This window comes from Salmo trutta, chromosome 14, assembly GCF_901001165.1.
Source record: "Salmo trutta chromosome 14, fSalTru1.1, whole genome shotgun sequence".
In the NCBI taxonomy this organism is placed as follows: domain Eukaryota; kingdom Metazoa; phylum Chordata; class Actinopteri; order Salmoniformes; family Salmonidae; genus Salmo; species Salmo trutta.
In genome coordinates, this window is record NC_042970.1 from 65,942,001 (window position 1) to 65,969,986 (window position 27,986).

The 27,986-nt window shown below is 43.5% G+C and overlaps 1 protein-coding gene across 3 annotated transcripts; it reads right to left on the reverse strand.

The window, feature by feature from the left end:
* Positions 1-1,345: 1,345 nt before the first annotated feature.
* On the reverse strand, positions 1,346-27,314 carry LOC115208680 (keratin, type I cytoskeletal 18-A). Of its 3 annotated transcripts, none has more exons than XM_029776931.1 (10): positions 27,193-27,314; positions 24,871-25,630; positions 21,909-21,991; positions 18,301-18,454; positions 15,665-15,946; positions 12,433-12,567; positions 10,919-11,139; positions 8,266-8,525; positions 6,803-6,905; positions 1,346-1,958 (listed from the first exon to the last, which is right to left on the reverse strand). In XM_029776931.1, the coding sequence occupies exons 2-10, from the start codon at positions 25,066-25,068 to the stop codon at positions 1,727-1,729; spliced, it is 1,668 nt and encodes a 555-aa protein (XP_029632791.1). In that variant the 5' UTR covers positions 25,069-25,630; positions 27,193-27,314; the 3' UTR covers positions 1,346-1,726. The 3 variants fall into 3 exon arrangements, with proteins under 3 accessions (XP_029632791.1, XP_029632794.1, XP_029632792.1); XM_029776934.1 differs by lacking the exon at positions 27,193-27,314 and having other exon boundaries at positions 24,871-25,075; positions 25,493-25,971; XM_029776932.1 differs by lacking the exon at positions 27,193-27,314 and having other exon boundaries at positions 24,871-25,075; positions 25,368-25,971.
* Between the last annotated feature and the right edge of the window lie 672 nt (positions 27,315-27,986).

Here is a 27,986-nt window from a genome sequence, read left to right on the forward strand (position 1 = left end):
GCCTTCTCAAAAACATAGCAAAAAAAATAAAAATAAAGATATTGTCTTATAGAGTGTAATCAGTCATATAGATATTATGTATACGACACAACAATACCAAAATAAAGCATTCAGGATATACTGTGGAGCAACTATTTACAAATACCGGCCCCTGCTGGCTAAACCAGGGTATATCTCTGCGATACAAGTGGCAGGTTAGATTAGAACAGGGCTCTCCAATTTTTGGAGCGCTACCGTCCTGTAGGTTTTCGCGTTTATCCTAGTCTAGCGCACCTGCTTCTAATAATTATCTGGTTGATAAACTGAATCAGGTTAGTTACAACTGGGGTTGAAACGAAAACCTACAGGAGGGTTGCTCTCCAGGAAGAAGCCTCACTGCAATTTCAGGTCACAGTGAGCAGTGTGGGGGAAATAAATAGCATTTATTTTTACTGTACATCTCTACCTTCGTTGCTTTGTTTTGACTGTGGCCATATTGTCCATATATAGATAATATATAGACTACAGTTAACTTACAGCATTATAAGGAAAAAGCAGGTTTCAGCCATAGGCAAACTGTCAGTGCTGGGTTGATCCATGACAGCATAGCAAAACCATTAGCATTTTACACACAGCGAATTGAGAAGAAAATAACCACCCTTAAATAGTCCACAGTAGAAAGCCACATACAACTCTGATGGCTCAGCCTTTTTCCATGTTTATATTTTTCACCACCTGTATAAAGTGTTAGTTGTTACTGAGGGATGGTTGGATTATACATTTGTTAAATGTGGTGACAACAGTGAATATTATATACTGGTATGATGTATTATTGACCACAGGGCAAATCTCTTGAACATGGCATGTTGTCACATTTGCCTTGATGGCAAAATCGTAAGTAGGCAATATGACTGTCTACTTTTATACATGATTGAGAAATGCTGATATATCAAATTAATGACGTTCACTTTTCTGAATCGCACATTAACCCCTCATGAATGTGGTTTGGTAGGGATGTCACCAGGATGGTTTGGTCATGGGGGTTGCAAAATGGCTGCTGGTAATGCTGATGTCACAATGATGATTCTGGGTGATAGTGGAGTTGCAGGAACTTTGATGACATGACAATACTACTCTGGTCAATGGCTAGGTTCAAAATATACAGGTTAATACAAGAGGATTCTAATTAAGCAATAAGTCCCGAGGAGGTGTGGTGTATGGTCAATATACCGCTGCTAAGGGCTGTTCTTATGCGCAACGCAGAGTGCCTGCACACAGCCCTTAGCCGTGGTATATTGGCCATATACCACAAATCCTGAGGTGCCTTATTGCTATTATAAACTGGTTGCCAACATAATTAGAGCAGTAAAAACAAATGTTTTGCCATAGCCGCGGTGTATGGTCTGATATACCACAGCTGTCAGCCAATCAGCATTCAGGACTTGAACCACCCAGTTTATAATATTTCATAACTCTTTGCAATTCATGGGACCAGCGTTGCTAGTTAGCAATGGCGCCAATAGTTGTTAATGGAGCTGGTCGGTCCCATATATTCGAAAGCTTCCGCATGGAATTACTTCATTGTCTTAACCTTCCCATCTTCAACCTACGTCAATGGGAAGCAATGCTGATCTCATGGTGATATCACAGTCAAGGGTAGGGATGCTGTTGCCAGATCACAACATTTATGAGGGAGGCAATTCTATGATGATATCACCTATCAATGATAGGTATACTGTTGCCTCGACTATACTGTTGCTTCGACATTTGCCGCGATGGTGGGGATACTGCGGGACCTCTTCATCACCAGGCGGACCTCCACGTCGGGCAGGCTGTCCTGCTTGGTCTGGGCGCAGCCCTCATCCGCCGCCGCCATGTGCAGGTCGAATCGTAGCGACACCGACTTCTTCCGCAGCTTGGGGTTCCCCTTGAAGAAGGAGCCCTCCCACTGCTTAATCACCTTGTCGATCCTGTCCGTCCTGGGGGGCGGGGTTTGGGAAAACAATGAGTTAGGTTTTAAAATGCAATAGATGCTAGACTACAACTAGAAATGTTGACTACATGTATAGAAACAATCAAACAAACAATCATTTACAACGCTGGTGTTGTGAATTGTACCCTGGCCACAGTAAACCTGGGGTAAATTGTAATATGATATCTCTAACTGATGATTAGTCCTATATGATTGTATGGGTGGGACTTTTACAGGTATAAGTCAGAGAACCCTTCCCAAACACACACAAGGATTGTACATGCCTTGTTAACAGTTCATTGTGATAATTATCTAATTCAGAGTCAAGGAAAGTTTACGAGATGACACAGTTAGTAAAACAACTGGGCGACGATGACTCTGAAAGCAAAACTATTTATGCGGCCATTCCCATCCCGGTTGGTACGGCGTGTGGTTTTAACACCAGATGTGTGAAAAAAAGAATTTAGGAATGACAGACGCCGGTGTCTCTCCACATCTAATGGAGCTCATTAAGGAATGTCTCTCAATGAGAAAGATTCCCAACAACCCCCAGACCGAGAGCTCATGCCAAATTTATGCCACATTTCGCAACTGAATAAACTGCTGTTCATCACTCCTGGCTTAGGCATGCAGAGGTACTTCCCTGTGGGTGGGTGTGTGTGTTGGTGTCATCATTAGTCTAACAAAGACAACACACAGGGAAAGGTGGTTCATGTGAAAGATGCGTTCAGCTGCTACCAAAAGTGGTAACACTTTGTCCTGAATTATATTTAGAATACCTCATTTGACAGTTTGAAAACATATCCCATAATAGTCTCTTTAATAATATCATAAGTAAAGCATCCCTGCTCCCTTCATTGTAGTTGACACTTTCTGGGCACTAAGGCACGATTACTTTTCACACTGTCTGAAGCAGGTGTGGTGGTGTCATTGGGTCAAAGATCACGATTAATAGGTCTGATTAGGGATGTGGTGATGACGAAATTTTGTCAACCAAATAACTGCCGGTCTCACGATAATTGACCATTAATTAACATAAACACATTTAGCATCTGCTGGCTTCCACACATAGCCTACAAGCCACTGATGCAGACCTTTAGAACATCTACATTTTTAAAAAGTCTAATAAATCCATGTAATATAGCCTACACCTTAAAAATAAACCCAATCTTTATTTTATACAAGTATAAATAAACATGATATGAAGATTTTTTTTGTCTATTTCACAAGAACAGAATAGCAAACTCTGAGTTGACCTTATGTTAGACCCAGATCTGGCTATGCCATATAGCTGTGGGCTACACTAGTTCATTTAGCAGACAAGACTTGCTTAGAATTCCGTGGCATTATTTTATATTATTTTATAGTATGAAGAATACAATAGAACAAACCTGAATAAAATATAAATGATATTTCCTCCAAACGATTTGAGGAAGTGCTCACATGCAGCTATTCTGTGTTGAGCGGTTAACAAAGAAATAGGTACTCCTATATGCTTCATTTAGAGTTATTAACGTAACTTTAGTTGTTCTACAAACGTTGGGCTATATGTGTTGATGTTTAATACGTTGTAAGGCTGCATGACGCCACTCTAATGATGATTTGAACAAAGTTGCTTGTCCAATTCCAAGGTGCATATTGAAGATATTGGAAGAACTGTCCACATTTACTTTTTGTCAGCCAACAAGATTAGTAGGCCTAACGACAAGCAAAAGCACTAGCCTATGTCAATCTACTATCCCCCATAGTACAAAAGTCTTATCTATTCTGTGCAATAAATAAATATTCCAAACATAGTCTGGGACAGTTGTGGGATGTGATAGATTCCAAATGAATACAACCATTAGCATCAACAAAAACTGTTTTATGCAATGTGGCTGACGCAACAGATCAGAACGTTTAGCTTAAAATGTTGATCAACTATTAGGCTGTTTATTCACATTATAAGCACAGCAATGCACACACGGCAGTAGGCTATAAGGGCGAATGTTCCATTAGCGGGAAAACACCAATATCAAAAGTGACCGCAAATGTGATTATGTATGTAATGCTTTCATTATTAAGGTGCATTCTTATGGCGTAAATTATCTTCCCCAAACTTGAAACTCACTCGCTGCTTATGTATGCCAGTTAGGCTCTACACCCCTTGTAAAGTGGATTAATGTGCTTAATTTTAAGAAGTTATTTGGCCACTTTAGTTTTGATACAAATCTTATCAAAATATAGGCCTATGGGCAAGGCTTTCGACTCTGTCAATCACCACATTCTTATTGGCAGACTCGACAGCCTTGGTTTCTCAAATGATTGCCTCGCCTGGTTTGCCAACTACTTCTCTAATAGAGTTCAGTGTGTCAAATCGGAGGGCTGTTGTCCGGACCTCTATGGCAGTCTCTATGGGGGTGCCACAGGGTTCAATTCTCGGGCCGACTCTCTTCTCTGTATACATCAATGATGTTGCTCTTGCTGCTGGTGATTCTCTGATCCACCTCTACGCAGACAACACCATTCTGTATACTTCTGGCCCCTCTTTGGACACTGTGTTAACTAACCTCCAGACGAGCTTCAATGCCATACAACTCTCCTTCCGTGGCCTCCAACTGCTCTTAAACGCAAGTAAAACTAAAGACATGCTATTCAATCGATCTAGAATCGGCTTCCTATATCGCAACAAAGCCTCCTTCACTCATGCTGCCAAACATACCCTCACTGACCATCCTACCGATCCTCGACTTCGGTGATGTCATCTATAAAATAGCCTCCAACACTCTACTCAACAAACTGGATGCAGTCTATCACAGTGCCATCCGTTTTGTCACCAAAGCCCCATACCTCTACCCACCATTGCGACCTGTATGCTCTCGTTGGTTGGCCCTCGCTTCATACTCGTCGTCAAACCCACTGGCTACAGGTCATCTACAAGTCTCTGCTAGGTAAAGCCCCGCCTTATCTCAGCTCACTGGTCACCATAGCAGCACCCACTCGTAGCACACGCTCCAGCAGGTATATCTCACTGGTCACCCCCAAAGCCAATTCTTCCTTTGGTTGTCTTTCCTTCCAGTTCTCTGCTGCCAATGACCGGAACAAACTGCAAAAATCTCTGAAGCTGGAGACTCATATCTCCCTCACTAGCTTTAAGCACCAGCTGTCATAGCAGTTCACAGATCACTGCACCTGTACATAGCCCATCTGTAAACAGTCCATCTATTTACCTACCTCATCCCCATACTGTTTTTATTTATTTATCTTGCTCCTTTGCACCCCAGTATCTCTACTTGTACATTCATCTTCTGCACATCTACCATTCCAGTGTTTAATTGCTATATTGTAATTACTTCGCCACCATGGCCTATTTATTGCCTTAACTCCCTTATCTTACCTCATTTGCACTCACTGTATATAGACTTTTTGTTTTCTTTTGTTCTACTGTATTATTGACTGCATGTTTTGTTTATTCCATGTGTAACTCTGTGTTGTTGTATGTGTCGAATTGCTATGCTTTATCTTGGCCAGGTCGCAGTTGCAAATGAGAACTTCTCAACTAGCCTACCTGGTTAAATAAAGGTGAAATAAAAAAAATAAAAAAAATATATTTTTATTTTATCTTTATTTAACTAGGCAAGTCAGTTAAGAACAAATTCTTATTTTCAATGACAGCCTAGGAACAGTGGGTTAACTGCCTTGCTCATTTGTGCACCGGGGCCTCCCATTCCTCTTTCTATTCTGGTTAGAGACAGTTTGCTCTGTTCTGTGAAGGGAGTAGTACACAGCGCTGTATGAGATCTTCAGTTTCTTGGCAATTTTTTGCATGGAATAGCCTTCATTTCTCAGAACAAGAATAGACTGACAAGTTTCAGAAGAAAGTTATTTGTTTCTGGGCATTTTGAGCCTGTAATCGAACCCACAAATGCTGAAGCTCCAGCTACTCAACTAGTCTAAAGGCCAGTTTATTGCTTCTTTAATCAGAACAACAGTTTTCAGCTGTGCTAACATAATTACAAAAGGGTTTTCTAATGATCAATTAGCCTTTTAAAATGCTAGACTTGGATTAGGTAACACAATGTGCCATTGGAACACAGGAGTGATGGCTGCTGATAATGGGCCTCTGTACGCCTATGTAGATATTCCATAAAAAATCAGCCGTTTCCAGCTACAATAGTCATTTACAACATTAACAATGTCTACACTGTATTTCTGATCAATTTGATGTTATTTTAATGGACAATTTTTTTAAACTTTTCTTTCAAAAACATGGACATTTCTAAGTGACCCCAAACTTTTGAACGGTAGTGTATGTGTGAAATTTGTTTTGATTCAGAATGGACCATTATTATGCACTTGTGTCGAAACGGGCAGGGGAAAGAATACATGTTATCTGTGCACTTAAATAGCGAATGGAGGACGCTTTTCCTGTGGTAATTTTTTTTATGCCAGCCAGGTAGGCTATACTGTTGTGAAGAGAAGCAATGTGCTTAATATTAGGAAAGTTGAGAAATAAATATAGTAGGTCAAGCCTGTAGAAAGCTTATGGGATCATCTTTTTAATAGAGGCCATCACTCTATTTTCTCACACAATTGCATAGCCTATAGAAATGTTGTGCAACATGAGCTCATGGGCTCTCATGAAGTGTTTGATTAGATTTTCTATTTCATTTTTATTGATGTCAGAGTGATTAGAGGGGCAGTTAGCAAGTTTGTTAGGCTACTAATGACCATCAGCAGCATCAGAGCTTAGAGAAGCCTAATTACCGTGACTAAACGGTCATGTGGAACTTGACTGCCCTCATGACTTGTGACCGCCAGTGTGGCGGTAATACGGTCACCGCAACAGCCCTAGGTCTGATAAATACTTACTCCACGGTACCAGTGCCCTCTGCACTCTCCCTCACCACGTTGCCTTGGAGGATCTCCTGGGTCTTCACTGTGGAAATCCTCAAATCATTGTCTCTCTCTGGCTCTGCACATAAAACACATACTCAAATCAAATCAAATTTGATTGGTCGCACACACATACACTACATCTCATTCCAAAATCATGGGCATTAATATGGAGTTGGTTCCCCCTTTGCTGCCAAAACAGCCAACACACTTCTGGGAAGGTTTTCCATTAGAAGTTGTAACATTGCTGCAGGGACTTGCTTCCATTCAGCCACAAGAGCATTATTGAGGTCGGGCATGGATGTTGGGGCGATTAGGCCTGGCTCACAGTCAGTGTTCCAATTCATTCCAAAGGTGTTCGATGGGGTTGAGGTCAGGGCTCTGTGCAGTCCAGTCAAGTTCTTCCACACCGATCTCGACAAACCATTTCTGTACGACCCTCACTTTGTGCACGGGGGCTTTGTCATAGTGGAACAGGAAAAGGCCTTCCCCAAACTGTTGCCCCAAAGTTGGAAGCACAGAATCGTCTAGAATGTCATTGAATAATGTAGCGTTAAGATTTCCCTTCACTGGAACTAAGGGGCCTTGCCCGGGCCATGAATACAGCCCCAGACCATTATTCTTCCTTCACCAAACTTTACAGTTTGCACTGCGCATTGGGGCTGGTAGCGTTCTCCTGGCATCCGCCAAACCCAGATTCGTCCGTAGGACTGCTAGATGGTGAAGCAGGATTCCTCACTCCAGAGAACGCGTTTCCGCTGCTACAGAGTCCAATGGCGGCGAGCTTTACACCACTCTAGCCGACGCTTGGCATTGTGCATGGCGATCTTAGGCTTGTGTGCGGCTGCTCGGCCATGGAAACCCTTTTCATGAAGCTCCCGACTAACAGTTATTGTCCTGACGTTGCTTCCAGAGGCAGTTTGGAACTTGGTAGTGAGTGTTGCAACCGAGGTCAGACAATTTTTATGCGCTATGCGCTTTAGCACTCGGCGGTCCCGTTCTGTGAGCTTGTGTTCTCTACCACTTCACGGCTGAGCCGTTGTTGCTCCTAGACGTTTCCACTTCACAATAACAGCACTTACAATTGACCGGGGAAGCCCTAGCAGGGCAACAATTTGATGAACTGACTTGTTGGAAAGGTGGCATCCTATGACGGTGCCACTTTGAAAGTCACTGAGCTCTTCAGTAAGGCCATTCTACTGCCAATGTTTGTCTATGTAGATTGCATGGCTGTGTACTTGATTTTATACACCTGTCAGCAATGGATGTGGCTGAAATATCCAAATCCTCAAATGTTTGTATATATAGTGTATTTAGCATGCTGAATGTGTGTGTATGGTACTCCTGCCTGATTGTGTGTATACGAGTGTGTATATGACCCTTAACATGAATATGTGTATACCATTCTGTGTGTGTATGTATCTGACCACGTCCCCCACCTGTAAGGATGACCAGGCTCTGTTGCCTATACAGCGTTAGTGCAGGGCTCTTCCTCAGGCCGTTCTCTGTCACAGACCACCGCTGAGGTCTCTCAGGCAGGGGCTCGGACAGTGGCTCCTCAGGGGTCACCGCGGGGTCACTGAGGCCGTTCTCCTCCACTCCATTCTCTTTGGGCTCCTCCCCTATGGGGCCTGGCTCTCTTTTGGGGCCCCTCCAGCGCCGCAGCCCCATGGCCTGTCCGTTACGCCCACCTGGGTACCTGTGAATAGATGAGAAAACATGGTGAGTAGGACTCAATGGAATCTGTGTGGGGGGGACACTCCTTCGGCAGCTGTCTCAGATGCTGTCTACATATTTGATGGATAACTATAGCCATTTCTGTGCACTCAAAGAAATTGCGTGGCGTAAGGATATCTTATAGTGTGGTCAGCACATCCAAATCATGATATGACAGAGCAGATTGATACAATACAGAGCCTGTCATCTTGAGTTGAGCAAGTGCATTGTGATCTTCTGAGAATATAGATATAAATCCAATAGACTGGGAGAAGATCTAGGATGCATCATCGAGCGTCATCTTTCTCAACCTGGATGGTCATAAAACTAGATAATGCTGGGCACCTCCCAGGTAAATAAAAGGTGGTAATAAAAACATAATTATGAGGCCTGCTGGGGTGAGTGTGCGGACAGATCTGCGATGTACAAACATAATGGCCGGGAACTGTCTGTGCTTGAATGCATTCGTGTGACCAGCCTGTGAATGCCTCAGTGATGATAATTGAGTATTATCTTAAGGCCTGTAAATTGAATGGAATCTTCCCTAATAAATGTTAAGAGGAAACGACATTAAAGATCTGAGTGAATGAAAGCCATGAGGTGAATGTGGGAATGTCTGGTACAGAACAGCTGGCAGTTTAAAACTGTCTTATATCTGTGCACACAATGCAGAGAAATGTGTCTGCCTGTCTTCCTGCATGTCTGCCTGTTTTCCTGCCTGTCTTCCTGCATGCCTGCCTGTCTGTCTGCCTGCCTGCCTGTCATCCTGCCTGTCTGCCTTCCTGCATGGCTGTCTGTCTGTCTGCCTGTACTGTATGTAGGTAAATACACTGAGTGTACAAAACATTAAGGGCACTCCCTCACAGTTGTGTCAAGTTAGCTGGATGTCCTTTGGGTGGTGGACCATTCTTGATTCGTGAAACTGTTGAGCGTGAAAAACCCAGCAGCGTTGCAGTTCTTGACACAAACCTGGCACCTACTACCATACCCCACTCAAGGTTTAAAAATCCTTATTTAACCTGTCTCCTCTCCTTCATCTACACTGATTGAAGTGGATTTAACATGTGACATCAACAAGAGATCATAGCTTTCACCTGGATTCACCTGGTCAGACTATGTCATGGAAAGAGCAGGTGTTCTTGATGTTTTGTATACTCAGTGTACATTAACACAAGTCTGGTGAATTTCCAGTAACCAACAGATTCACTATTATATTGAGTCATCGCCAGAACATCTCTGTCTCAACCTGCAATTATTTTTGATTCTCTATGCAGATAAGGCTTTCTTAAGCTGCAACAGTAAAGAAAGTCATCTGTCACACTCCTCAACAAAAGAGACAGACTCGACAAGTAAATGTAGCTGTTTTGACAGAGAAACAAAAGGGATAAAATAAGAAGAATCCTTTTTTAAGTTAACTTCATCCTTTAAGCTCCTTTTGGATGGTTTTGGATGTTTAATTTCATTGGAAATGTTTGGGAACAAGGTGGTGCTTTTTTGATGAGGTTTTGACTGTCTGAATGTGCATGGGAAACAAAAGATGGATCATTATAGGCGTGGAACGCTCATGGGAGAGTTTTTATAGCATGTTTTCATGTTCTGTTAAAAGCAACTGGGGCATCTTCATTTCGTTTAAAAACTGAAGGAGAGTTCATGCAACTTAAAAGGGTTTCCACCCTTCCTCATGTCCTCACAGATCCTGAGATCATCTTTCTCATACTGACTAATGATTCACAACCTTCACTTTTGATCCCTTTTGTTTAAAATGTATAGTACCCTCAAAAAGTTTCTCTAGCAAAATACCTTAAAGTTCCTTCACTGTCTCGTTAAGAACTTCACTGTGATACAATTTCTGTTTGGACATTTTAATGTTGTACGAAAGCTTATCCTGCCTGTTAATTTCAGCCATCTTCATTCTTAATGCAGAAGTTAATTTCGGGTCATGCAATTCTATACCTCTCAGCGCTTTATGGTTCTTATTTATAGTTCAGGTTTACGGTTTAGGATGAAGACCTGCCAGCTCATTGCTGTGAATATGCCCTGTAGCTTGAAACGGTTTAATATCACAATATAACGTTATACTTTATATCAGCTACCTCACCCTTAGTAAGTGTGTATTCATCTGTGAGCATCTATGTCTGTGTAATTGACCAGAAATCGAATCTAGCTCAGCTGCTCCATTCTAGAGTAAAGCCTTTTGCTCTGGGGGTTACACATGTCAAATCTCAGGAAAGGTTACTCATCCCCATGTAGTTCACCAAACCTCCTCTGCTACATCTGCCCCAGGATCTGTCCCAAATGGCATCCTATTTCTTTTTTAGTGCAACATTTTTGTTGAGGGCCCATACAGCCCCTGTCTGTGACCGTTAGCCCCCTCACCTGCCCTCCTCGCGCTCCAGCAGGCGCCTATAGGTGGCGATCTCTTTCTCCAGCCTCATCTTGGTATTGAGCAGCTGACCGTGGCGCTCTTGCTGCGTGGCCAGGCCGCCCCTCACCTGCTCCAGCTCGCCCTCCAGGCCTTGGATGACCTCTGACAGGCCCTGCAGCTGGCTGGAGTACTGACGCTTGGTGTGGTGGAGGGAACTCTCTAGACCTTTCTCCTGAGGAAGGGAAGGATGGGGAAGAGAGGGTAGACAGGAGAAAATGATGTGGGACAGAGAGAGGAGATAGGGAGCAGGTGAAAAGGGAGAGAAAGGGCAGAGGAGATGGAGAAGAGAGGGGAGAGGAGATGGAGAAGAGAGGGCAGAGGAGAGGGGAGAGAGGGGAGAGGAGATAGAGGGGAGAGGGCAGAGGAGATGGAGGAGAGAGGGGAGAGCAGATGAAGGAGAAAGTGGAGAGGAGATGGAGGAGAGAGGGGAGAGGAGATAGAGGGGAGAGGGCAGAGGAGATGGAGGAGAGAGGGGAGAGCAGATGAAGGAGAAAGTGGAGAGGAGATGGAGGAGAGAGGGGAGAGTAGATGGAGGAGAGAGGGAAGAGGGGATGTAGGAGAGAGTGGAGAGGAGATGGAGGAGAGAGGAGAGAGGGGAGATGGGAAAGAAAAGGGGAGAGGAGATGGAGTAGAGAGGAGATGGAGGAGAGAGGGGAGAGTAGTTGGAGGAGAGAGTGGAGAGGGGAGAGGAGATGGAGGAGAGAGGAGATGGAAAGGAGAGAGGAGAGAGGGGAGATGAGAGAGGAGATGGAGGAGAGAGTGGAGAGGAGATGGAGGGGAGAGGAGATGGAGGGGAGAGGAGATGGAGGAGAGAAGGGAGAGGAGATGGAGAGGAGAGAGAGGAAAGAAGATGGAGGGAGGAGGGGAGAGGAAAGGAGAGAGGGGAGAGGAGATGGAGGAGAGAAGAGAGGGGAGAGGAGAGAGGGGAGAGATGGAGGAGAGGAGAGAGGGGAAAGGAGAGAGAGGAAAGAAGATGAAGGAGAGAGGAGAGGAGATGGATGAGAGAGGGGAGAGGAGAGGGGAGAGGTGGGGAGAGGGGAGAGGGGATGGAGGAGAGAGGGAAATAGCAGGATCAGAGAGATTAAATAATTGTAAAAATGGAGAGGGGGAGAGAGAGCAGAGAGTGGATGAAGAAGGTAAAGCACAGCAATGAAGAGGGAGGGCAGCGTAGAGGGGAAAGAGGGAATATGATAGAGGAGAGGGTGGATAGGGACAAAAGGTGATGAGAGGATGACACAGAAGGTGGAACAGAAGAGAGAGTGAGAGGGGACGGGGTAGAGGGGGAAGAGGCAAGAGAACAAGAGTGAGAGAATCACCAATAGTGTTTCAGAATCAATAAAGATGAATGCTCTCCAAACTCTACTGATCCATTATGGGTGTGTGGCAGAGACAGGAAAGTACTGTATGTGTCTGCCGCAATGCTGAGGCTACAGTGGTGTGTCTGTGCATGTGTGTGTGTGCTCACCAGAGCATGTAGGGACTCGATCTCCACCTGCAGGCAGTGCCACTGTTTCCTGGCCTCGGCTAGCTCTGCCCGCGCCTCCCTCAGGGCAGTCCCTCCGAGGTTCACCTGGGCCCATGCTGCCTCTTCTGCATTGAGCTGGGGGAGAGAGAAGGAAGTCATATAACACACACACACACATACACGTGCGCACGCAAATACGCATGCACGCACCTACACACATCATTCACATGGAAGAGCACAAAAATAAAGTTCTGATGGAGATAGATGCTGACACAAACACAAACAGGAACAGTTCACATGGAACTCAGGGACACACACAAACACACATTCATAAAAACTGGTACCCACACACATTGGCACAGAGCCAGAGGATTCCGGGCACATATGGGACAGGTCGATGAGGGTAATCTGACACCCTAGGCGTTAACACGAACTGATGAACTATCTGGTACGCAAATAGGCTTCACACCTTTATAAATCTACCTGTAATCATTTTCCCCACAGATTCCCACAGGGCACAAACATGTTGAATCAAGTTTGTTAGTTAAACATGAAACTGACGATTGTGCTTAGTGGATTCCTCGAACCTGTAGACATCAATTACTCTGTAATTACCATGTAAACAAGAACGTATTAGGGGCAATTGTTGTAAGTGTTAACCTTCACCAGTCATTTTACAGTAAGAAGCATAACATAATAGCTAGTGAATTTGTCCCATACAGTATGTACAGTGCATTCGGAAAGTATTCAGACCCCCATTCAGGCCCTATTCTAAAATGTATTAAAGAAAATGTCCTCATCAATCTACACACAATACCCCATAATGACAAAGCAAAAACTGGTTTTTCGATTTTCGATTTTGAAACTTAAATATGACATTTACCTATGTATTCAGACATTTACTCAGTACTTTGTTGATGCACCTTCGGTTACTGCCTTGAGCTTTCTTGGGTATGATGCTACAAGCTTGGCACACCTGTATTTGATCCAACCTGACAGATCCTCTCAAGCTCTGTCAGGTTGGATGGGGAGTGTCACTGCACAGCTATTTTCAGGTCTCTCCAGAAATGTTCAATCGGGTTCAAGTTTGGGCTCTGGCTGGGCCAATCAAGGACATTCAGAGACTTTTTCCGAAGCCACTCCTCTGTTGTCTTGGCTGTGTGCTTAGGGTCGTTGTCCTGTTGGAAGGTGAACCTTCGCCCCAGTCTGAGATCCTGAGCGCTGTGGGGCAGGTTTTCATCAAGGATATCTCTGTACTTTGCTCCGTTCATCTTTCCCTTGGTCCTGACTAGTCTCCCAGTCCCTGCCTCTGAAAGACATCCCCACAGCATGATGCTGCCACCACCATGTTTCACCGTAGGAATGGTGCCAGGTTTCCTCCAGACGTGACACTTGGCATTCAGGCCAAAGAGTTCAATCTTGGTTTCATCAGACCAGAGAATCTTGTTTCTCATGGTCTGAGAGTCTTTAGGTGCCTTTTGGAAAACTCCAAGCGGGCTTTCATGTGCTTTTTACTGAGGAGTATCTTCCCCAGATCTGTGCCTCGACACAATCCTGTCTCGGAGCTCTACAGACAATTCTTTCGACCTCATGGCTTGGTTTTGCTTTGTCATGCACTGTCAGCTGTGGGACCTTATATAGACAGATATGTGCCTTTCCAAATCATGTCCAATCAATTGAATATACCACAGTTGGACTCCAATCAAGTTGTAGAAATATCTCAAGGATGATCAATTGAAACAGGATGCCCCTGAGCTCAATTCAAGTCTCATAGCAAAGGGTCTGAATACTTATTTAAAAAAGGTATTTCTGTTTTTATTTTTAATACATTTGCAACATTTTCAAAAAACCTGTTTTTGCTTTGTCATTATGGGGTATTGTGTGTAGATTGATGAGGATTTAAAAAAAATGTATTCTAATTTAGAATTAGGCTGTAACGTAACAAAATGTGGAAAAAGTCAAGGGGTCTGAATACTTTCCGAATGCACTGTATGTGCTTTAGCCAACTATGCTTCCCCGACAGATCTGGAACCAGGCTGTAACAGGGCTGTATTCCACTCCAGACTCCAGTCCACTCTGACATAAAGGGCCTCTAACTAGGAGGGCAACAAACAAAGTCATTCTGTAGAGCAGACGCTGCTTAAGTACCAGTCGCTGCCTGCCTGCAGCCATGGGCCAAGATGCTTAATCACGCCTGTCACATCAAAGTCCCTGGCTGCATCCCAAATGGAACCCTATTCCCTAAACATTGCACTACTTTAGACCAGAGCCCTATCGGAGCCCTACGGGCCCTGGTGCCAAGGAATAAGGTGCCAATTTGGATGCAACCAGTGTGCCACAGACGGTAAAACTGACCAGACGGAAACAACACAGCCATGATGAGTGACTCATTCTTTTCCCCCTATTCCACTGAAACCGAAATGCTCCTATTTCAAAACCTGAAATATGAGCGGAAATATAATCTCATGGGTAATAAGCGAAACTGACTAGACGGGCTGCGTTATTGTTGAAAACAACATGAGAGAAAGCTATAGGTCATTTGCTAAATATATCATATTCCCTGAAATCAAAATGCTACTATTTCAAAGCCTGAAATACTGTCCCCATCCGATGTGATGTTGTCGAAACCAACAGCTATGGAAGATGGCTATATGCTACAAGCCAATTGCAAGTTATCCTTTTCAACTGAAATCCAAATGCTCCTATTTCAAAGACTGAAAAGAATACTGTCCTCAGCTGATGCCTTATAAGGACTTCGCAGGAAGCAGATCAGAGAGGCTCGTTACAAGTGATGTATTGCAATGCTGCGGTTGTGGTTTACGACGTATCAATATCTAAAGAGGAGCGCCGTTTCAATATCGTAGTAAAAGTTGATCTCTTCTTTGGAGGTAATGGATTGTCTATGGGGCACCTTTCTGTGTGGGTAGGGCTGTGATGAGGATAAAGAGGGAAGGAGAGAGAAAGAGGGAGAGAGGTAAATAACCCATCTCAGACCTCAGACCACCTCAGAGCTCCGACACCAATTCAGTACAACAAATCAAAACAAACCAACTCTTCTTATCTTCCCACATATCACTGTGTTGCCTGGAAACAGCAGAGATAGAGCTATGATCAGGGTGTGACTAGGTGGCAGGGAGCCAAGGGAGGATGAAAGGAAAGACAGAGAGAGGGATGGATGGAAGGAAGGAAATGAAAACAGGGGGAGGGACGAAGGCAGTGAGACACTGCGTACCTGTGGGAGAGATCCTCCATGGGCTCGGGGTCTGAGTGTGGCTCCGAAACGGCTCGGCCCGGCAGCGGAGCATGGAGTTTGATTTGGGGCGGCGGCCAGGCCGGGGTGTCGGTCATCTGGGACTTGATTTAGGCCGGTGAGGCTGAGGCGGTCGCACTGCGTCCTGATTCGGTCGAGGAGCTGGGAGAGCTCCATCCCTGTGCCATCCTCCTCCCACGCTGTGGCCGTCACTAGCAGCGCATCACAGGAGTCGGCCTGCTGCTGCTGCAGAGCACGGGCTGCCTGCACAATGAACCAACCAGAGAGAGGGAGAGAGAAGAGGGAGAGAGAGACAGGGAGATATATGAATGTAAGAGAGTATACAAGAGTGTGTGTGTGACAGCGAGAGGTGATGGATCTGAGAGAGAAGGAGAAAAGGGAACAGAGAGAGAACGAGGGCAGAGGAAGAGAGCAAGAGAGAGAGAGAACAGTATGAGAGCAGACACACGCAATGCAGGGGAGGGGTAGAGTCTGTTATTGAGCCTGAGCCTGTGAGTCTGGGACAGTGTGTGTGTGTGTGTGTGTGTGTGTGTGTGTGTGTGTGTGTGTGTGTGTGTGTGTGTGTGTGTGTGTGTGTGTGTGTGTGTGTGTGTGTGTGCGTGTGTGCGTGCGTGCATGCGTGCGTGCGTGCGTGCGTGGGAGAGAGAAGCTGGATCACGTAAAGACCTGAGTGGAGGAAGGGAAGGGGAGTATTAGTCAGCAGGAATAAAAAGGGGTTAGTAAAAGAGAAAGAGAGAAGGGTGGGAGGATGACAGGAAAGCATTGAAAGGGAAAGGATGGTGTGAAACCTAACACGCCTTTCCACTGAGATCAATAGGGGAGGTGTGAGAAAACAGGAGTAAGCATTCTTCTGGTTAATGGGCTAATAAGGAGAAGGTGTTCTGAGACGTTGTTCTTTCTTTACAGTAGCTTTCTTGTGTCTTTCTCTCTCTCTTTCTCACTTGTTTCACATTTCTTCTGTCTCGCTCTCTTTTCTTTCTCTTGCTTTCTCTCTCTTCTCTCTTTCTCTTCTCTCTCTCTTTCTATCTCTCTCTTCTCTCACCTCTCTCTTTTTTGTCTCACCTTTCTCTCCCCTCCGCACATAAACATTAAAAAAAGAATGAGACAATGGGAATTTTCAAAGATGGAGTATACTGTGCAAACACACTGGATGCCGATCATTAAAAAGTTAACGAATTTCCTCCTAACTGGAACAAGACATAGAGTTGGATAACCCCTGCCAGAGTCACTTCCCACAGGGCACAAATTGGTTGAATCAACGTTGTTTCAATGTCATTTTTCAACATGTTGTGATGCGGAATCTACGTGGGAAATACATTGGATTTGAAAAAAGAAATCAACGTAATATGTTGTTTTGAGGGTGAAACTTCAACCACAGGATTATGTAACCATGGTAACCAAATTTCAACATAGACAAACCTTGTATAAAATGTGTTGAATTTGTAACTTAGGCTGTGCAGCACCTCCTACTAGAGAATGTATATATCTACAGCTACCGTTTGGTCTCCCAAGCCCAGCCCTGCTTAGCTATGATATTCATCAATAGTTATTGTTTCAATTCAACCCAGAACTAAAAATCGACAATAAAATAGTCCAATGGCTTCAAGCTCTGGTTGATTTCAAATGTAATGATATTTAGTGATATTGGAATGTTTTTGGTTGTCAACACAACCAAATATCAACATTTGAAGGAGATGTATCTTCTGCTTGGATAGTTCCATCTGTGACAATGACTTAGTTTGACTTTTATTCCATTTTGTCTACAAATGAATCATTGATAAGTTGGATTCACGTCTGCATCTCAACCAAAAATCAAAGTTAAAGAAAATGACTGAATCAAAACAAACTTTGATTAATGGGCGTTAACAACCAAACAAAATTCAATATTATTTTTAAATACAATAGGCGACATGTTAACAAATTATGTTGGACTCATGTCTCCAACTCAAGTTGAAGAATGATTAAGCCAGTGGCTCAGATAGGCTATCTTACAAACTAATGTAACGTTCAACCTTAAAATGAGTAACACATCCATGGCCACATTTTGAGGTTACTGCAACTATACATTTCTTCTTATTTAATTATATAAAGTGTGCATTTTAACTATGATGTAACCTCAAAGGGTTTTAAAGCGAAGTGAGAGATATTTGGTGACAACTAAACCAAAAAACAGATATGTTTTTTTCATTGGAATTTGGTTGTGCTTTTATATGTTTGAAAGCATAATGATAACCCATTGGAAATTCAACTAACTTTTGTCTGTCTTTTTGAGTGGGTGAGTATAGGTTGTAATCTCACTGATCAACATCTCAACCAAATATTACCCAAATATCCATGTTTAAATGACATGGTGTGCCCAGTGGGCAGTGGCTCAGATGAAATGATCCAAGCATTAGACACATCTCATTTAAATGTTGGTATTTGCTTGCGTTGTCAACCAAACACAATTCAATGTTACTTTTGTAATACCGTAAATAGCCAAAAGTCAAGGCTATCTTACAAACTAATGTAAAAGTATTTATTCAACCTTTTACGGAGGTTTTTACTGAACGAATGCAGGTGTACGGAACCGCACGGACACTGGCACAAGACCGTACCACATAGTCCTGGTGCATGTCCTGCAGCTCTGTCATGGAGTTGTGTAGTTCCGCCTCCAGCTGCACATTGGTATGCTCCACCCTCGTCTTGTTCTCCCTCAGCAGAGCCACCTGTTGCTCCAGACACTTGGTCTGCCTCTCTTCCAACTCACATCTATGACAGGACACAGAACACATCTCATCTTATTAACTGGGTTGTGTTCATTAGAGCACTCAATAGAAAATGTTTTAAAACTTTTTGAAATGGGAAAACTGAAGAAAAATGTGTGTTTGTTACTGGACAGGTAGTTCCTGTTACCATGTTTCAGTCGGCGATATTGACTAGTAATTAGCCTTGACCACAGTGGTCTATGCAAAGCGGCTATAGGCCTACACTTTACCAAGAGGTGGTGATGGTTACATAGGGAAGTGTTTTTCAATGTAGGTCTACTGAATGTTCCCTACTCTGGGTCAACTAGTCAGGGTACTTTACATGGGTGGTGAAACAGCTACACATACTGTGCATGTACAGTCGTGGCCAAAAGTTTTGAGAATGACACAAATATTAATTTTCACAAAGTCTGCTGCCTCAGTTTGTATGATGGCGATTTGCATATACTTCAGAATGTTATGAAGAGTGATCAGATGAATTGCAATGAATTGCAAAGTCCCTCTTTGCCATGCAAATGAACTGAATCCCCCAAAAACATTTCCACTGCATTTCAGCCCTGCCACAAAAGGACCAGCTGACATCATGTCATTGATTCTCTCGTTAACACAGGTGTGAGTGTTGACGAGGACAAGGCTGGAGATCACTCTGTCATGCTGATTGAGTTCGAATAACAGACTGGAAGCTTCAAAAGGGGGGTGATGGTTGGAATCATTGTTCTTCCTCTGTCAATCATGGTTACCTGCAAGGAAACACGTGCCATCATCATTACTTTGCACAAAAAGGGCTTCACAGGCAAGGATATTGCTGCCAGTAAGATTGCACCTAAATCAACCATTTATCGGATCATCAAGAACTTCAAGGAGAGCGGTTCAATTGTTGTGAAGAAGGCTTCAGGGCACCCAAGAAAGTCCAGCAAGTGCCAGGACCGTCTCCTAAAGTTGATTCAGCTGCGGGATCGGGGCACCACCAGTACAGAGCTTGCTCAGGAATGGCAGCAGGTAGGTGTGAGTGCATCTGCACACACAGTGAGGCGAAGACTTTTGGAGGATGGCCTGGTGTCAAGAAGGGCAGCAAAGAAGCCACTTCTCTCCAGGAAAAACATAATTGACAGACTGATATTTTGCAAAAGGTACAGGGATTGGACTGCTGAGGACTGGGGTAAATAATTTTCTCTGATGAATCCCCTTTCGATTGTTTGGTGCATCCGGAAAAAAGCTTGTCCAGAGAAGACAAGGTGAGCGCTATCGTCAGTCCTGTGTCATGCCAACAATAAAGCATCCTGAGATCATTCATGTGTGGGGTTGCTTCTCAGCCAAGGCAGTGGGCTCACTCACAATTTTGCCTAACAACACAGCCATGAATAAAGAATGGTACCAACACATCCTCCGAGAGCAACTTCTCCCAACCATCTAGGAACAGTTTGGTGACGAACAATGCCTTTTCCAGCATGATGGAGCACCTTGCCATAAGGCAAAAGTGATAACTAAGTGGCTCGGGGAACAAAACATTGATATGTTGGGTCCATGGCCAGGAAACTCCCCAAACCTTAATCCCATTGAGAACTTGTGGTCAATCCTCAAGAGGCGGGTGGACAAACAAAACCCCACAAATTCTGACAAACTCCAAGCATTGATTATGCATGAATAGGCTGCCATCAGTCAGGATGTGGCCCAGAAGTTAATTGACAGCATGCCAGGGCGGATTGCAGAGGTCTTGAAAAAGAAGGGTCAACACTGCAAATATTGACTCTTTGCATCAACTTCATGTAATTGTCAGTAAAAACCTTTGACACTTATGAAATGCTTGTAATTATACTTCAGTATTCCATAGTAACATCTGACAAAAATATCTAAAGACACTGAAGCAGCAAACTTTGTGGAAATTAATATTTGTGTCATTCTCAAAACTTTTGGCCACGACTGTACAGTAGGTAAACACTGTGACACAGTATATGGAAATGTTACAGCCGCACATCCATTGTATCTAAGCAGGTGCCTAGCCCTTTCCTTCAGTCAATGACTCAAAGCACCCTCTTTGGTCTCATGGCTGAAATATTATTCATATTTTTCAAATTGTCTTACTTAATTAAGTAAACTTTTTTTTTTAACTGACGTAAATCCAGTGTTTCTACAGTATGTCAAATGGTTTTGTTATATTTCAGTCTTCTGTGATGCATATAAAGTGTAATATTGGGATGCAAACTCAAAATGGAATACATTTCATATATCTGACATGGTACAGGTGTTTTCTTTTTTCTTAAGCCCATAACCATGTGTGTGAGGTGTATACTTTTGTTTCAAAGTAGATTTGTTTAAGACTACCAAGAAACACTCTGTGTGACCCTGATTTAGCCCACTGCAGTAAAAGGTTTTAAGATATAAAAGTGTTTTCAGGTAAAGGTAAATAGACTGCACACTGCAATCTATGCTCCCATGTGTTTTAGTGACCCTTCATCAGATCTAACCCAATCATAGAAAAGACCTTATCATACAGTAGGAAAAACATCTTGCAACAGTCATTCAGTAGTTGCAATAGTCCTCACTTTCCAACAGATGCTAAAGTCACAGACATCAAATCAAAGTTTATTGGTTGCGTACACAGTTTAGCAGATCTTATAGCGGGGGCAGCAAAATGCTTATGTTACTAGCTCCTAACAATGCAGTAAAATGTCAAAAAGTACACAAATAATATATAAATCTTTTTGAAATACAATATAAACCTTGTGACACAGAGTTGCAGACAACATCGTGACAGTGGCCCAGGTAAGGCCAGCAGGACACAGTATATAAATAGAGGAGGTGTGTATTCATAGTTCATAGCTGCCTGCATGTTGTTGCCCTCCCTTGCCTTTCAGGGGTTAATGGATCTCCAACCGCGTCCCAAATGAGACCCTATTCCCTATTTAGTGCACAAATTTTGACCACACCCTATGGGTACCCTGATGGCCCCTGGTCAAAAGTATTGCTCTAAATAAGAATTAGGGTGCCATTTGGGACGCAGATCTCTGGCAGTAGCAGAGGGGCCGGTGTGTCACTCTGCATCAATACAGATGGGAAAGTGCCGACCAGGCACAACACAGCCAGGCTGCGATTTGTATGCAGGTTGTTGAACAGGAGTGGGAACTAGCCTAGTTATAACAAAGTGTGGACTGTACTGCTGCTACAGTATAGAAGAGATAAAGTATCGCTGCAAGGGAAAATAAAATATCTGACTGTTATTCAAGAGGTGCATTTAAAGTGTTATAGACTGAAATTGGTTGTTAGTATTATACTAATAGTAGGTGTAGGATTTGATAGATTTTTGCTCTTAAAATAGATGTTTCCAGAAGGCATTCACAACTGCTATGGTATATCTGTGTTTTCTTTAGATATGATGAAAATAAATACTATGAGGGTATGTGTTACTGTATTAGTATAGTATTCTAGGCCTCACCTAGATTGTCCCAAACACTACTGACCTGGCCTGGATGGTAGAAGCCCTGGACATCATGTGGTCAGACTGCAGCACCAGCTCTGCATTCTCCATCAGCAGTTTACCAACCTACAGAACCAAAACACAGTCAACACACAAGACAAAATAACAAGGAAGTGAATAAGATGCGTGAAAAACATGATCGATTTCAGAATGTGTTCAATCTTGTTGATCCATGTAATGTCATTGGCCCAATAGGTAGAAAAAAACACAATGAAACATGAAATCACATACGAATACACCTCAGTACACTGGAAGTTCACATTACCAGGTGCTGCATCAAACGGGGTCTTTCTCAAAATGTGAAAACATGTGGGTGAGGCTTATCACAATAGAACAACTGTAATAAAGGTTTCGCTTCCTTGAATTACACTAGCTAGCCTCATCTCATACTGTGTGGCATGACATTGACCAATGGAAGAGTTGGCTATAGCACATAGAGTATGGGACAAGGCTAATACACTAGCACAAGATAGAAGCCTTTGAAAGTTCATCAAAGAAAGGAAGTTGGAACAGAGATAAGAATAAGACAAAGGGATACTTTGGGATTATGGCAATGAGGCCCTTTATCTACTTCCCCAGAGTCAGATGAACTCGTGGATACCAGCGTTAGTGCAATGACTGGAAGTCTATAGGTATTTACCAGCATGCTAGCAGATACCCATAGACTTCCAGTCATTGCACTAACGCTAGTTAGCATTGACTCAGGAAACTACCTCTAACTTCCTTCATACTGGACCCAGAGACATAACAATGGTGTCCACGATTTCGTCTGACTCTGGGAAGTAGATAAAGGGCCTCATTGCCATAATCCCAAAGTATCCCTTTTATCAATTTAGACAAGCCAGTTGGAATTACTCTTTATTCTGAGAGAAAAAGATCACTTGAGGTTGATCCACTTCACATTCATTTAAAAGACTGCATAATAATATTCTGCCTGTTCATGCTTGTCAGATTGCCACCAGCTCAGTGAGTCCGTTTTATTACATGATGACGTCCCACGATTTGGGTTCATTAAGACAAGGCCTGAAGCAGCTGTGGCACAGATATTAAAGCCAAGGAGCCTCTCACAGTAATTCTAGTACTTGACCTCAAAAACCCTAAATGTTTGGCGTTAACTGCAATGTAAGTACATGAAACTTAAACTAATGTTATCCAAAATCCCTTGCATCTTTGATATGGAAATGTTTACTGTATAACCTAGGGCCATTTTGAGTTTCAATGCTGACTCTTCCTTTGCCAATCACAATATCACAATGCTTACTCAAGACAAACACACCCATTTTGAAGGAGGAAAACCGGGAATAACTTGGACAATTGTGTTTTTGCTCACAGAAGTGCCTCAAAGATTATAATCATATTTTCATTGTAATTACCCGTTCCATTATCTTAGCTCTGCCAGTTATTCATCTCTGACTGTGTTGATTCATAGCCATGAGAGAGTACAAACCAGATATCAGCACTTTTTCTTCCAACAGGGCACTTCTCCAACTGAACATTAACTGATTGATTTCAACTGAAATCACATAAAATTGCATTTGTCACGTTTTGTAAATAACAGGTGTACACCAACAGTGAAATATTTACTTACAGGCCCTTCCCAACAATGAAGAGAGAAATAGAAAAATAATTACACAGGGAATAAATACACAATGAGTAATGATATCTTAGCTCTTTACACGGGTACCAGTATTCCTTATTATGGCTTGTTATTCAATGCTTCTAAACAGAATGAGGGTGGCGCCAGGTCTTAAAACCTAAACCCACAACAATAACAGTAGTCTAGGACTGAAACCGGACTTGAGGAAGATGCACATAACAAAGACAACTGTTACTGTAAATCATGAATTCATGTCAAAGGAAGATTTGAAGAACGTTATCAGTTATGCGTATGTCAAGTCATACATTTTTCATTTGATTTGATTAATTTAGCCAGGATAGTCCACTCAGTAACAATTGCCACTGTTTTCCAGGGAGTCCTGGGTTCCATAGAAGTCAACATTCCAGGTATTAGTCCAGGCGAAAGTGTGAGGAAATGTCCTACATATGTACATTTGTACATGACATGTTCTCACATGGTAAAGCCTGCAGTTATCGTATCAGTGCTGCTACGCATGATGGATCTTTATATTGATCAATGGATTGGCAATCGCTCATATTTTACGCAACACTCTCACTGAAAGTGAAATTGGGCATAAAAGTCAACCCTCCCGTTGGCTTCAATGCTAATAGGTCAGATCTTGGTGCTTTCTTTGCCTTTGTCTCCATTCACATTCAGAGACCATATATCAAGGAGCGGTTGCAAAACCTCCAATCAGCTCATGCGAGCGAGCTGTCAATTACAGCAGCCCGTGTTAATGGTCTACTAGGGCAATGGCCTTTAAACAAATAAAAGGATCCACATTCTTGAGCGTGACAATGAAGGGATTGCTTGTTTCCAAATGTCCTGACATACAGTATGACACTACTTCTCACCCTCTGGAACAGTTGACATTGTCTTGGTAGGAACCACTTTGTCTAATGTCTGTTTTAATTTGACTGCTATTAAGTGTAATCATCGCTAGGACTGAAAATCATTAATAACTGGTTTGCTCAGTCAGTGCTGTATCTGTCTCAAAGCCAAAACCCTGCACGCAAGAAAACACCTTTGAAGTAAAGATGCTTTGCCAGCTATTTCCAGAGACATATCGTCTGCTTTGCTCTACTCTGGTAAAAAATTATATGGATAATATACAGTACAAGTTAGACTCTAAAACTCAGTCCTACTAGCTACTGTATGGCCAGAACACACCAGCTCAAACAGATCTAGGCATTACAGTACCTCAGCATAATCACTGGCAAACAAAGGTACTGTCGGTGGACATAACAAAAAACACTGTTTAATGAGTTGGGGTCCCTCAGGGCTCAATGTTTGGACCAATTAAAAAGGTAATAGATGACAGTCTCACCTGGGCACGGAGATCATCCACAGTCCTTTCCTGCTGGGTCCATTCCTGGGGGTGCGGGGCATTCTTTAGGCCCCAGTATGCAATCTGGCCCTCCAGATGCCAGTTTGCCTTCTGCAGCTTGTTTACCTGCTCCAGGAAGCCCTTCAGACGGCTGTTGAGGCCCTGCATTGTCCACTGAGAGTCCTGCAGCAAATCCATGGTGCTCCTATGCAGTGTACACCCAAAAAACACACACAGAGTCCTCTCAGGGATGCTCTCAAACACTTATAGCCTCGCCAACTCAGGAGAGTGTCTGATACAAAGTGTCAACCCAAACGTACGATAACTACTTATGCTATCCAAAAACTCTTTCACTACTATTGCAGCATACGTCCACACCACAGTCTCTTCTACCCACTTGCAACTTTGGCAGGCGGTACCCTGCCTGCCACCGATACTGGTGAGATTACGGACCCATGAGGTGGTTACTGGGTAAATATTTACCCAGTAATACTCACCTGTGAGGTAATGTGGCGTCCCTTTCTCTTTCTCTCTCTCCCTCTCTCTTTTCCCCTCTCTCTCTCTCTCTCCCTATCTCTCTAGGCTAGGCAGCACCGTGTGTTGGCAGCGGTAAGATAAGCACCAGTCTCAGTAGCCCCTGGTCACTGCAGTGAGCTGCTCCTGATCCTCCCCTCCCAGACGGAGCTGGACCACATTCTTCTCCACTGCTTCAACAACTTTCACTTTCCCACTGGGTCCCAGGTCAGAGACGGTCCCCTGTCTGTGACAGATCACATAGGAATGGTAGGGTTAGGGCTAGTCTCGCTATCGCACCAACTATGTGCCAGCTGTCATGGGGTCAGCCATGACAGGGCCAGTGGTACTGTCCCTGTTCTTTCCGCCCTGAACACAGCCTGCAGCAGTGCTGTAGGGGTGAGTGCTGGGGTAAAGCAAAGCGCTCACTCGCTGGACACACTGTTGCTTACATCACCAGCGCTCTGAGGCCCTTTGTGTTCTCTGATCCAGGATTACTGAGCCCTGTGTGGAGGGAAAGTTCAGGCACACACTGCGACAACACTCTCTGTTTGTGTGAGTATGTCTGTGTTTGTGTGTGTTTGCGTATGTGTGTGTGTGTGAAACAACATATCTAGTATCTACTAATAATTAATAATGAGAGACGAATGTCTATCCACTGACTCATCAGATCAACAGCCTGTAATAAGCACTGAACTTTGTGCTGTGTCACATGGGTTGCTCAATTCCTCCCTTGACTACCACTACCCTCTCATTGGCCTGTTTTGTGTGTGTGTGTGTGTGTGTTTGTCTGTCCATGGGGGGGGGCAAGTGAGATCATTTACCAGACATTCTCGCAGGTCACAACTTTTTCATCCTCTTGAAGTTGACAACAATGTTCTACTTGTATCGGAGATACCAAATGTGTGTTGATTCGTCATGGCAACCATCAAGCTTTCTTTCAGTCTTTCACTGACTTTTTTTTATGACTTACCTCAAGTAATGTGAGGGTGTTATTTCCATTATCAATTCATCTAACCAAGATCTTAGACATTTTGGCACCAGCACATAAGTCATAACAATACAAGCTTTAAGTCAGGTGAGGTAATCAGATAAGACGTATGCTTAAGGTATGGGTGCGGCATCTAAAGAAGCCGGTGAACGTCTGACGGAAAAAGCACAATAAAACATGCAGTTTAAGCCGCTCTGACAGGGTGTTTGGAATGTGAGTTAAGGTAACACAACTCATAGTCATCTCTACTCGTCTCTCTCTCTCTCTCTCTCTCTCTCTCTCTCTCTCTCGGAGTAGGCACTTTCAAGTCCTTTCCAGTCCTTTGCACTCCCAATCTACCTCATTATGTGATAAAGGCAGCAGATGACTTTCGGATTTACTTGTTGGATCAATAAAGGATTTCTCTTCCTTTCTGTGTAAACAGCCACGCCTGCATTGTACCATTCACAGACAGGATCTAGGGATCATTAATATGAGGTCACACTTAAACATGCTACAAACACTGTGTCTGTCTAGAGTCTATAGTACAATATCACCATGGAAACACTTCATGGGCGAAAATAATGTTCTCTTATTGAAGTGATTCCCCCAGAGCTTGCCAGCGCTGTGGTTTTGGCTTTGGTCCATAACAAGTGCATACTAGTAGAGAGAGTCCTAGGACAGTCTATTCGGACAGGGACGAGAGAGAGGTGAGAAAGGTTAGACCCACACATCCACCAGACCAAAATGTGAAACCAGTCGAGACCTAACAAGCATGTCAAAGGGAAAACTAGAGCAGGTGGAAGTTAGAGGCCACACGGGGCTGTTAGGGCTCTTACCATCACACACACTCGCCCACGCAGCGCTGGCCCGCAGCCTATCCCCCTGGTGGTTTGCTGTGTATGATGAGGGCAATTGATAGTGCCGTCGTTAACAGGATGAAAACAATACAGTGCAGAAAGCTTTTCTTTGTGTGTGCCTGGGACAACCGATCACAAAATGTGAGTGAATGCGCACGGGGAATGCGGCCTAGCCTGTTCCAGTCAGGACACTGCGGTGCGTTGCTCCCACAAGCCGTCGTCGCACGATATTTGCAGGCACGCAATTAACTGAGGGAATCAGGCAAGCAGGCAGTGAGCAAGGATAAGTAAACAAGTAAAAACCTGATCGAGTGTTGATCTTGATCGTGACAGTGCTACTGAAGACCTTTAGTTCATACTCCTTAACCCGTTGCCCCTCTTACAGTAAATTCATTGCTCTACATGTTTTCTGCAGCAAAAGAGCACAAGCAAATCTGACAACTGACATATGTTTTTTTCTGTATTCCTTTAGGCATTTAAGCTTTATTAAACCAACAGTGGGACCTTCAGGTATCATTTGAAACACACTGTAGCACACAGTACTGTGTTAACACCAAGAGGGTTTTGTCTGAGCATGATATCATTATGCAACCTCTGAGACTAGAGCCCTGATTTGTAGGTTATTATGGTATTAATCCAAACCAGTTCAAAGGATTAACTGCAGTTAAACTCTTTAGCATTATCTCAGTAACTTGTCACGTTTTGGCTTCCACATACCTGACATGCCATTGTAAACCAGTAAACCATTATTATACTTTTGAAGACAGTTTGGG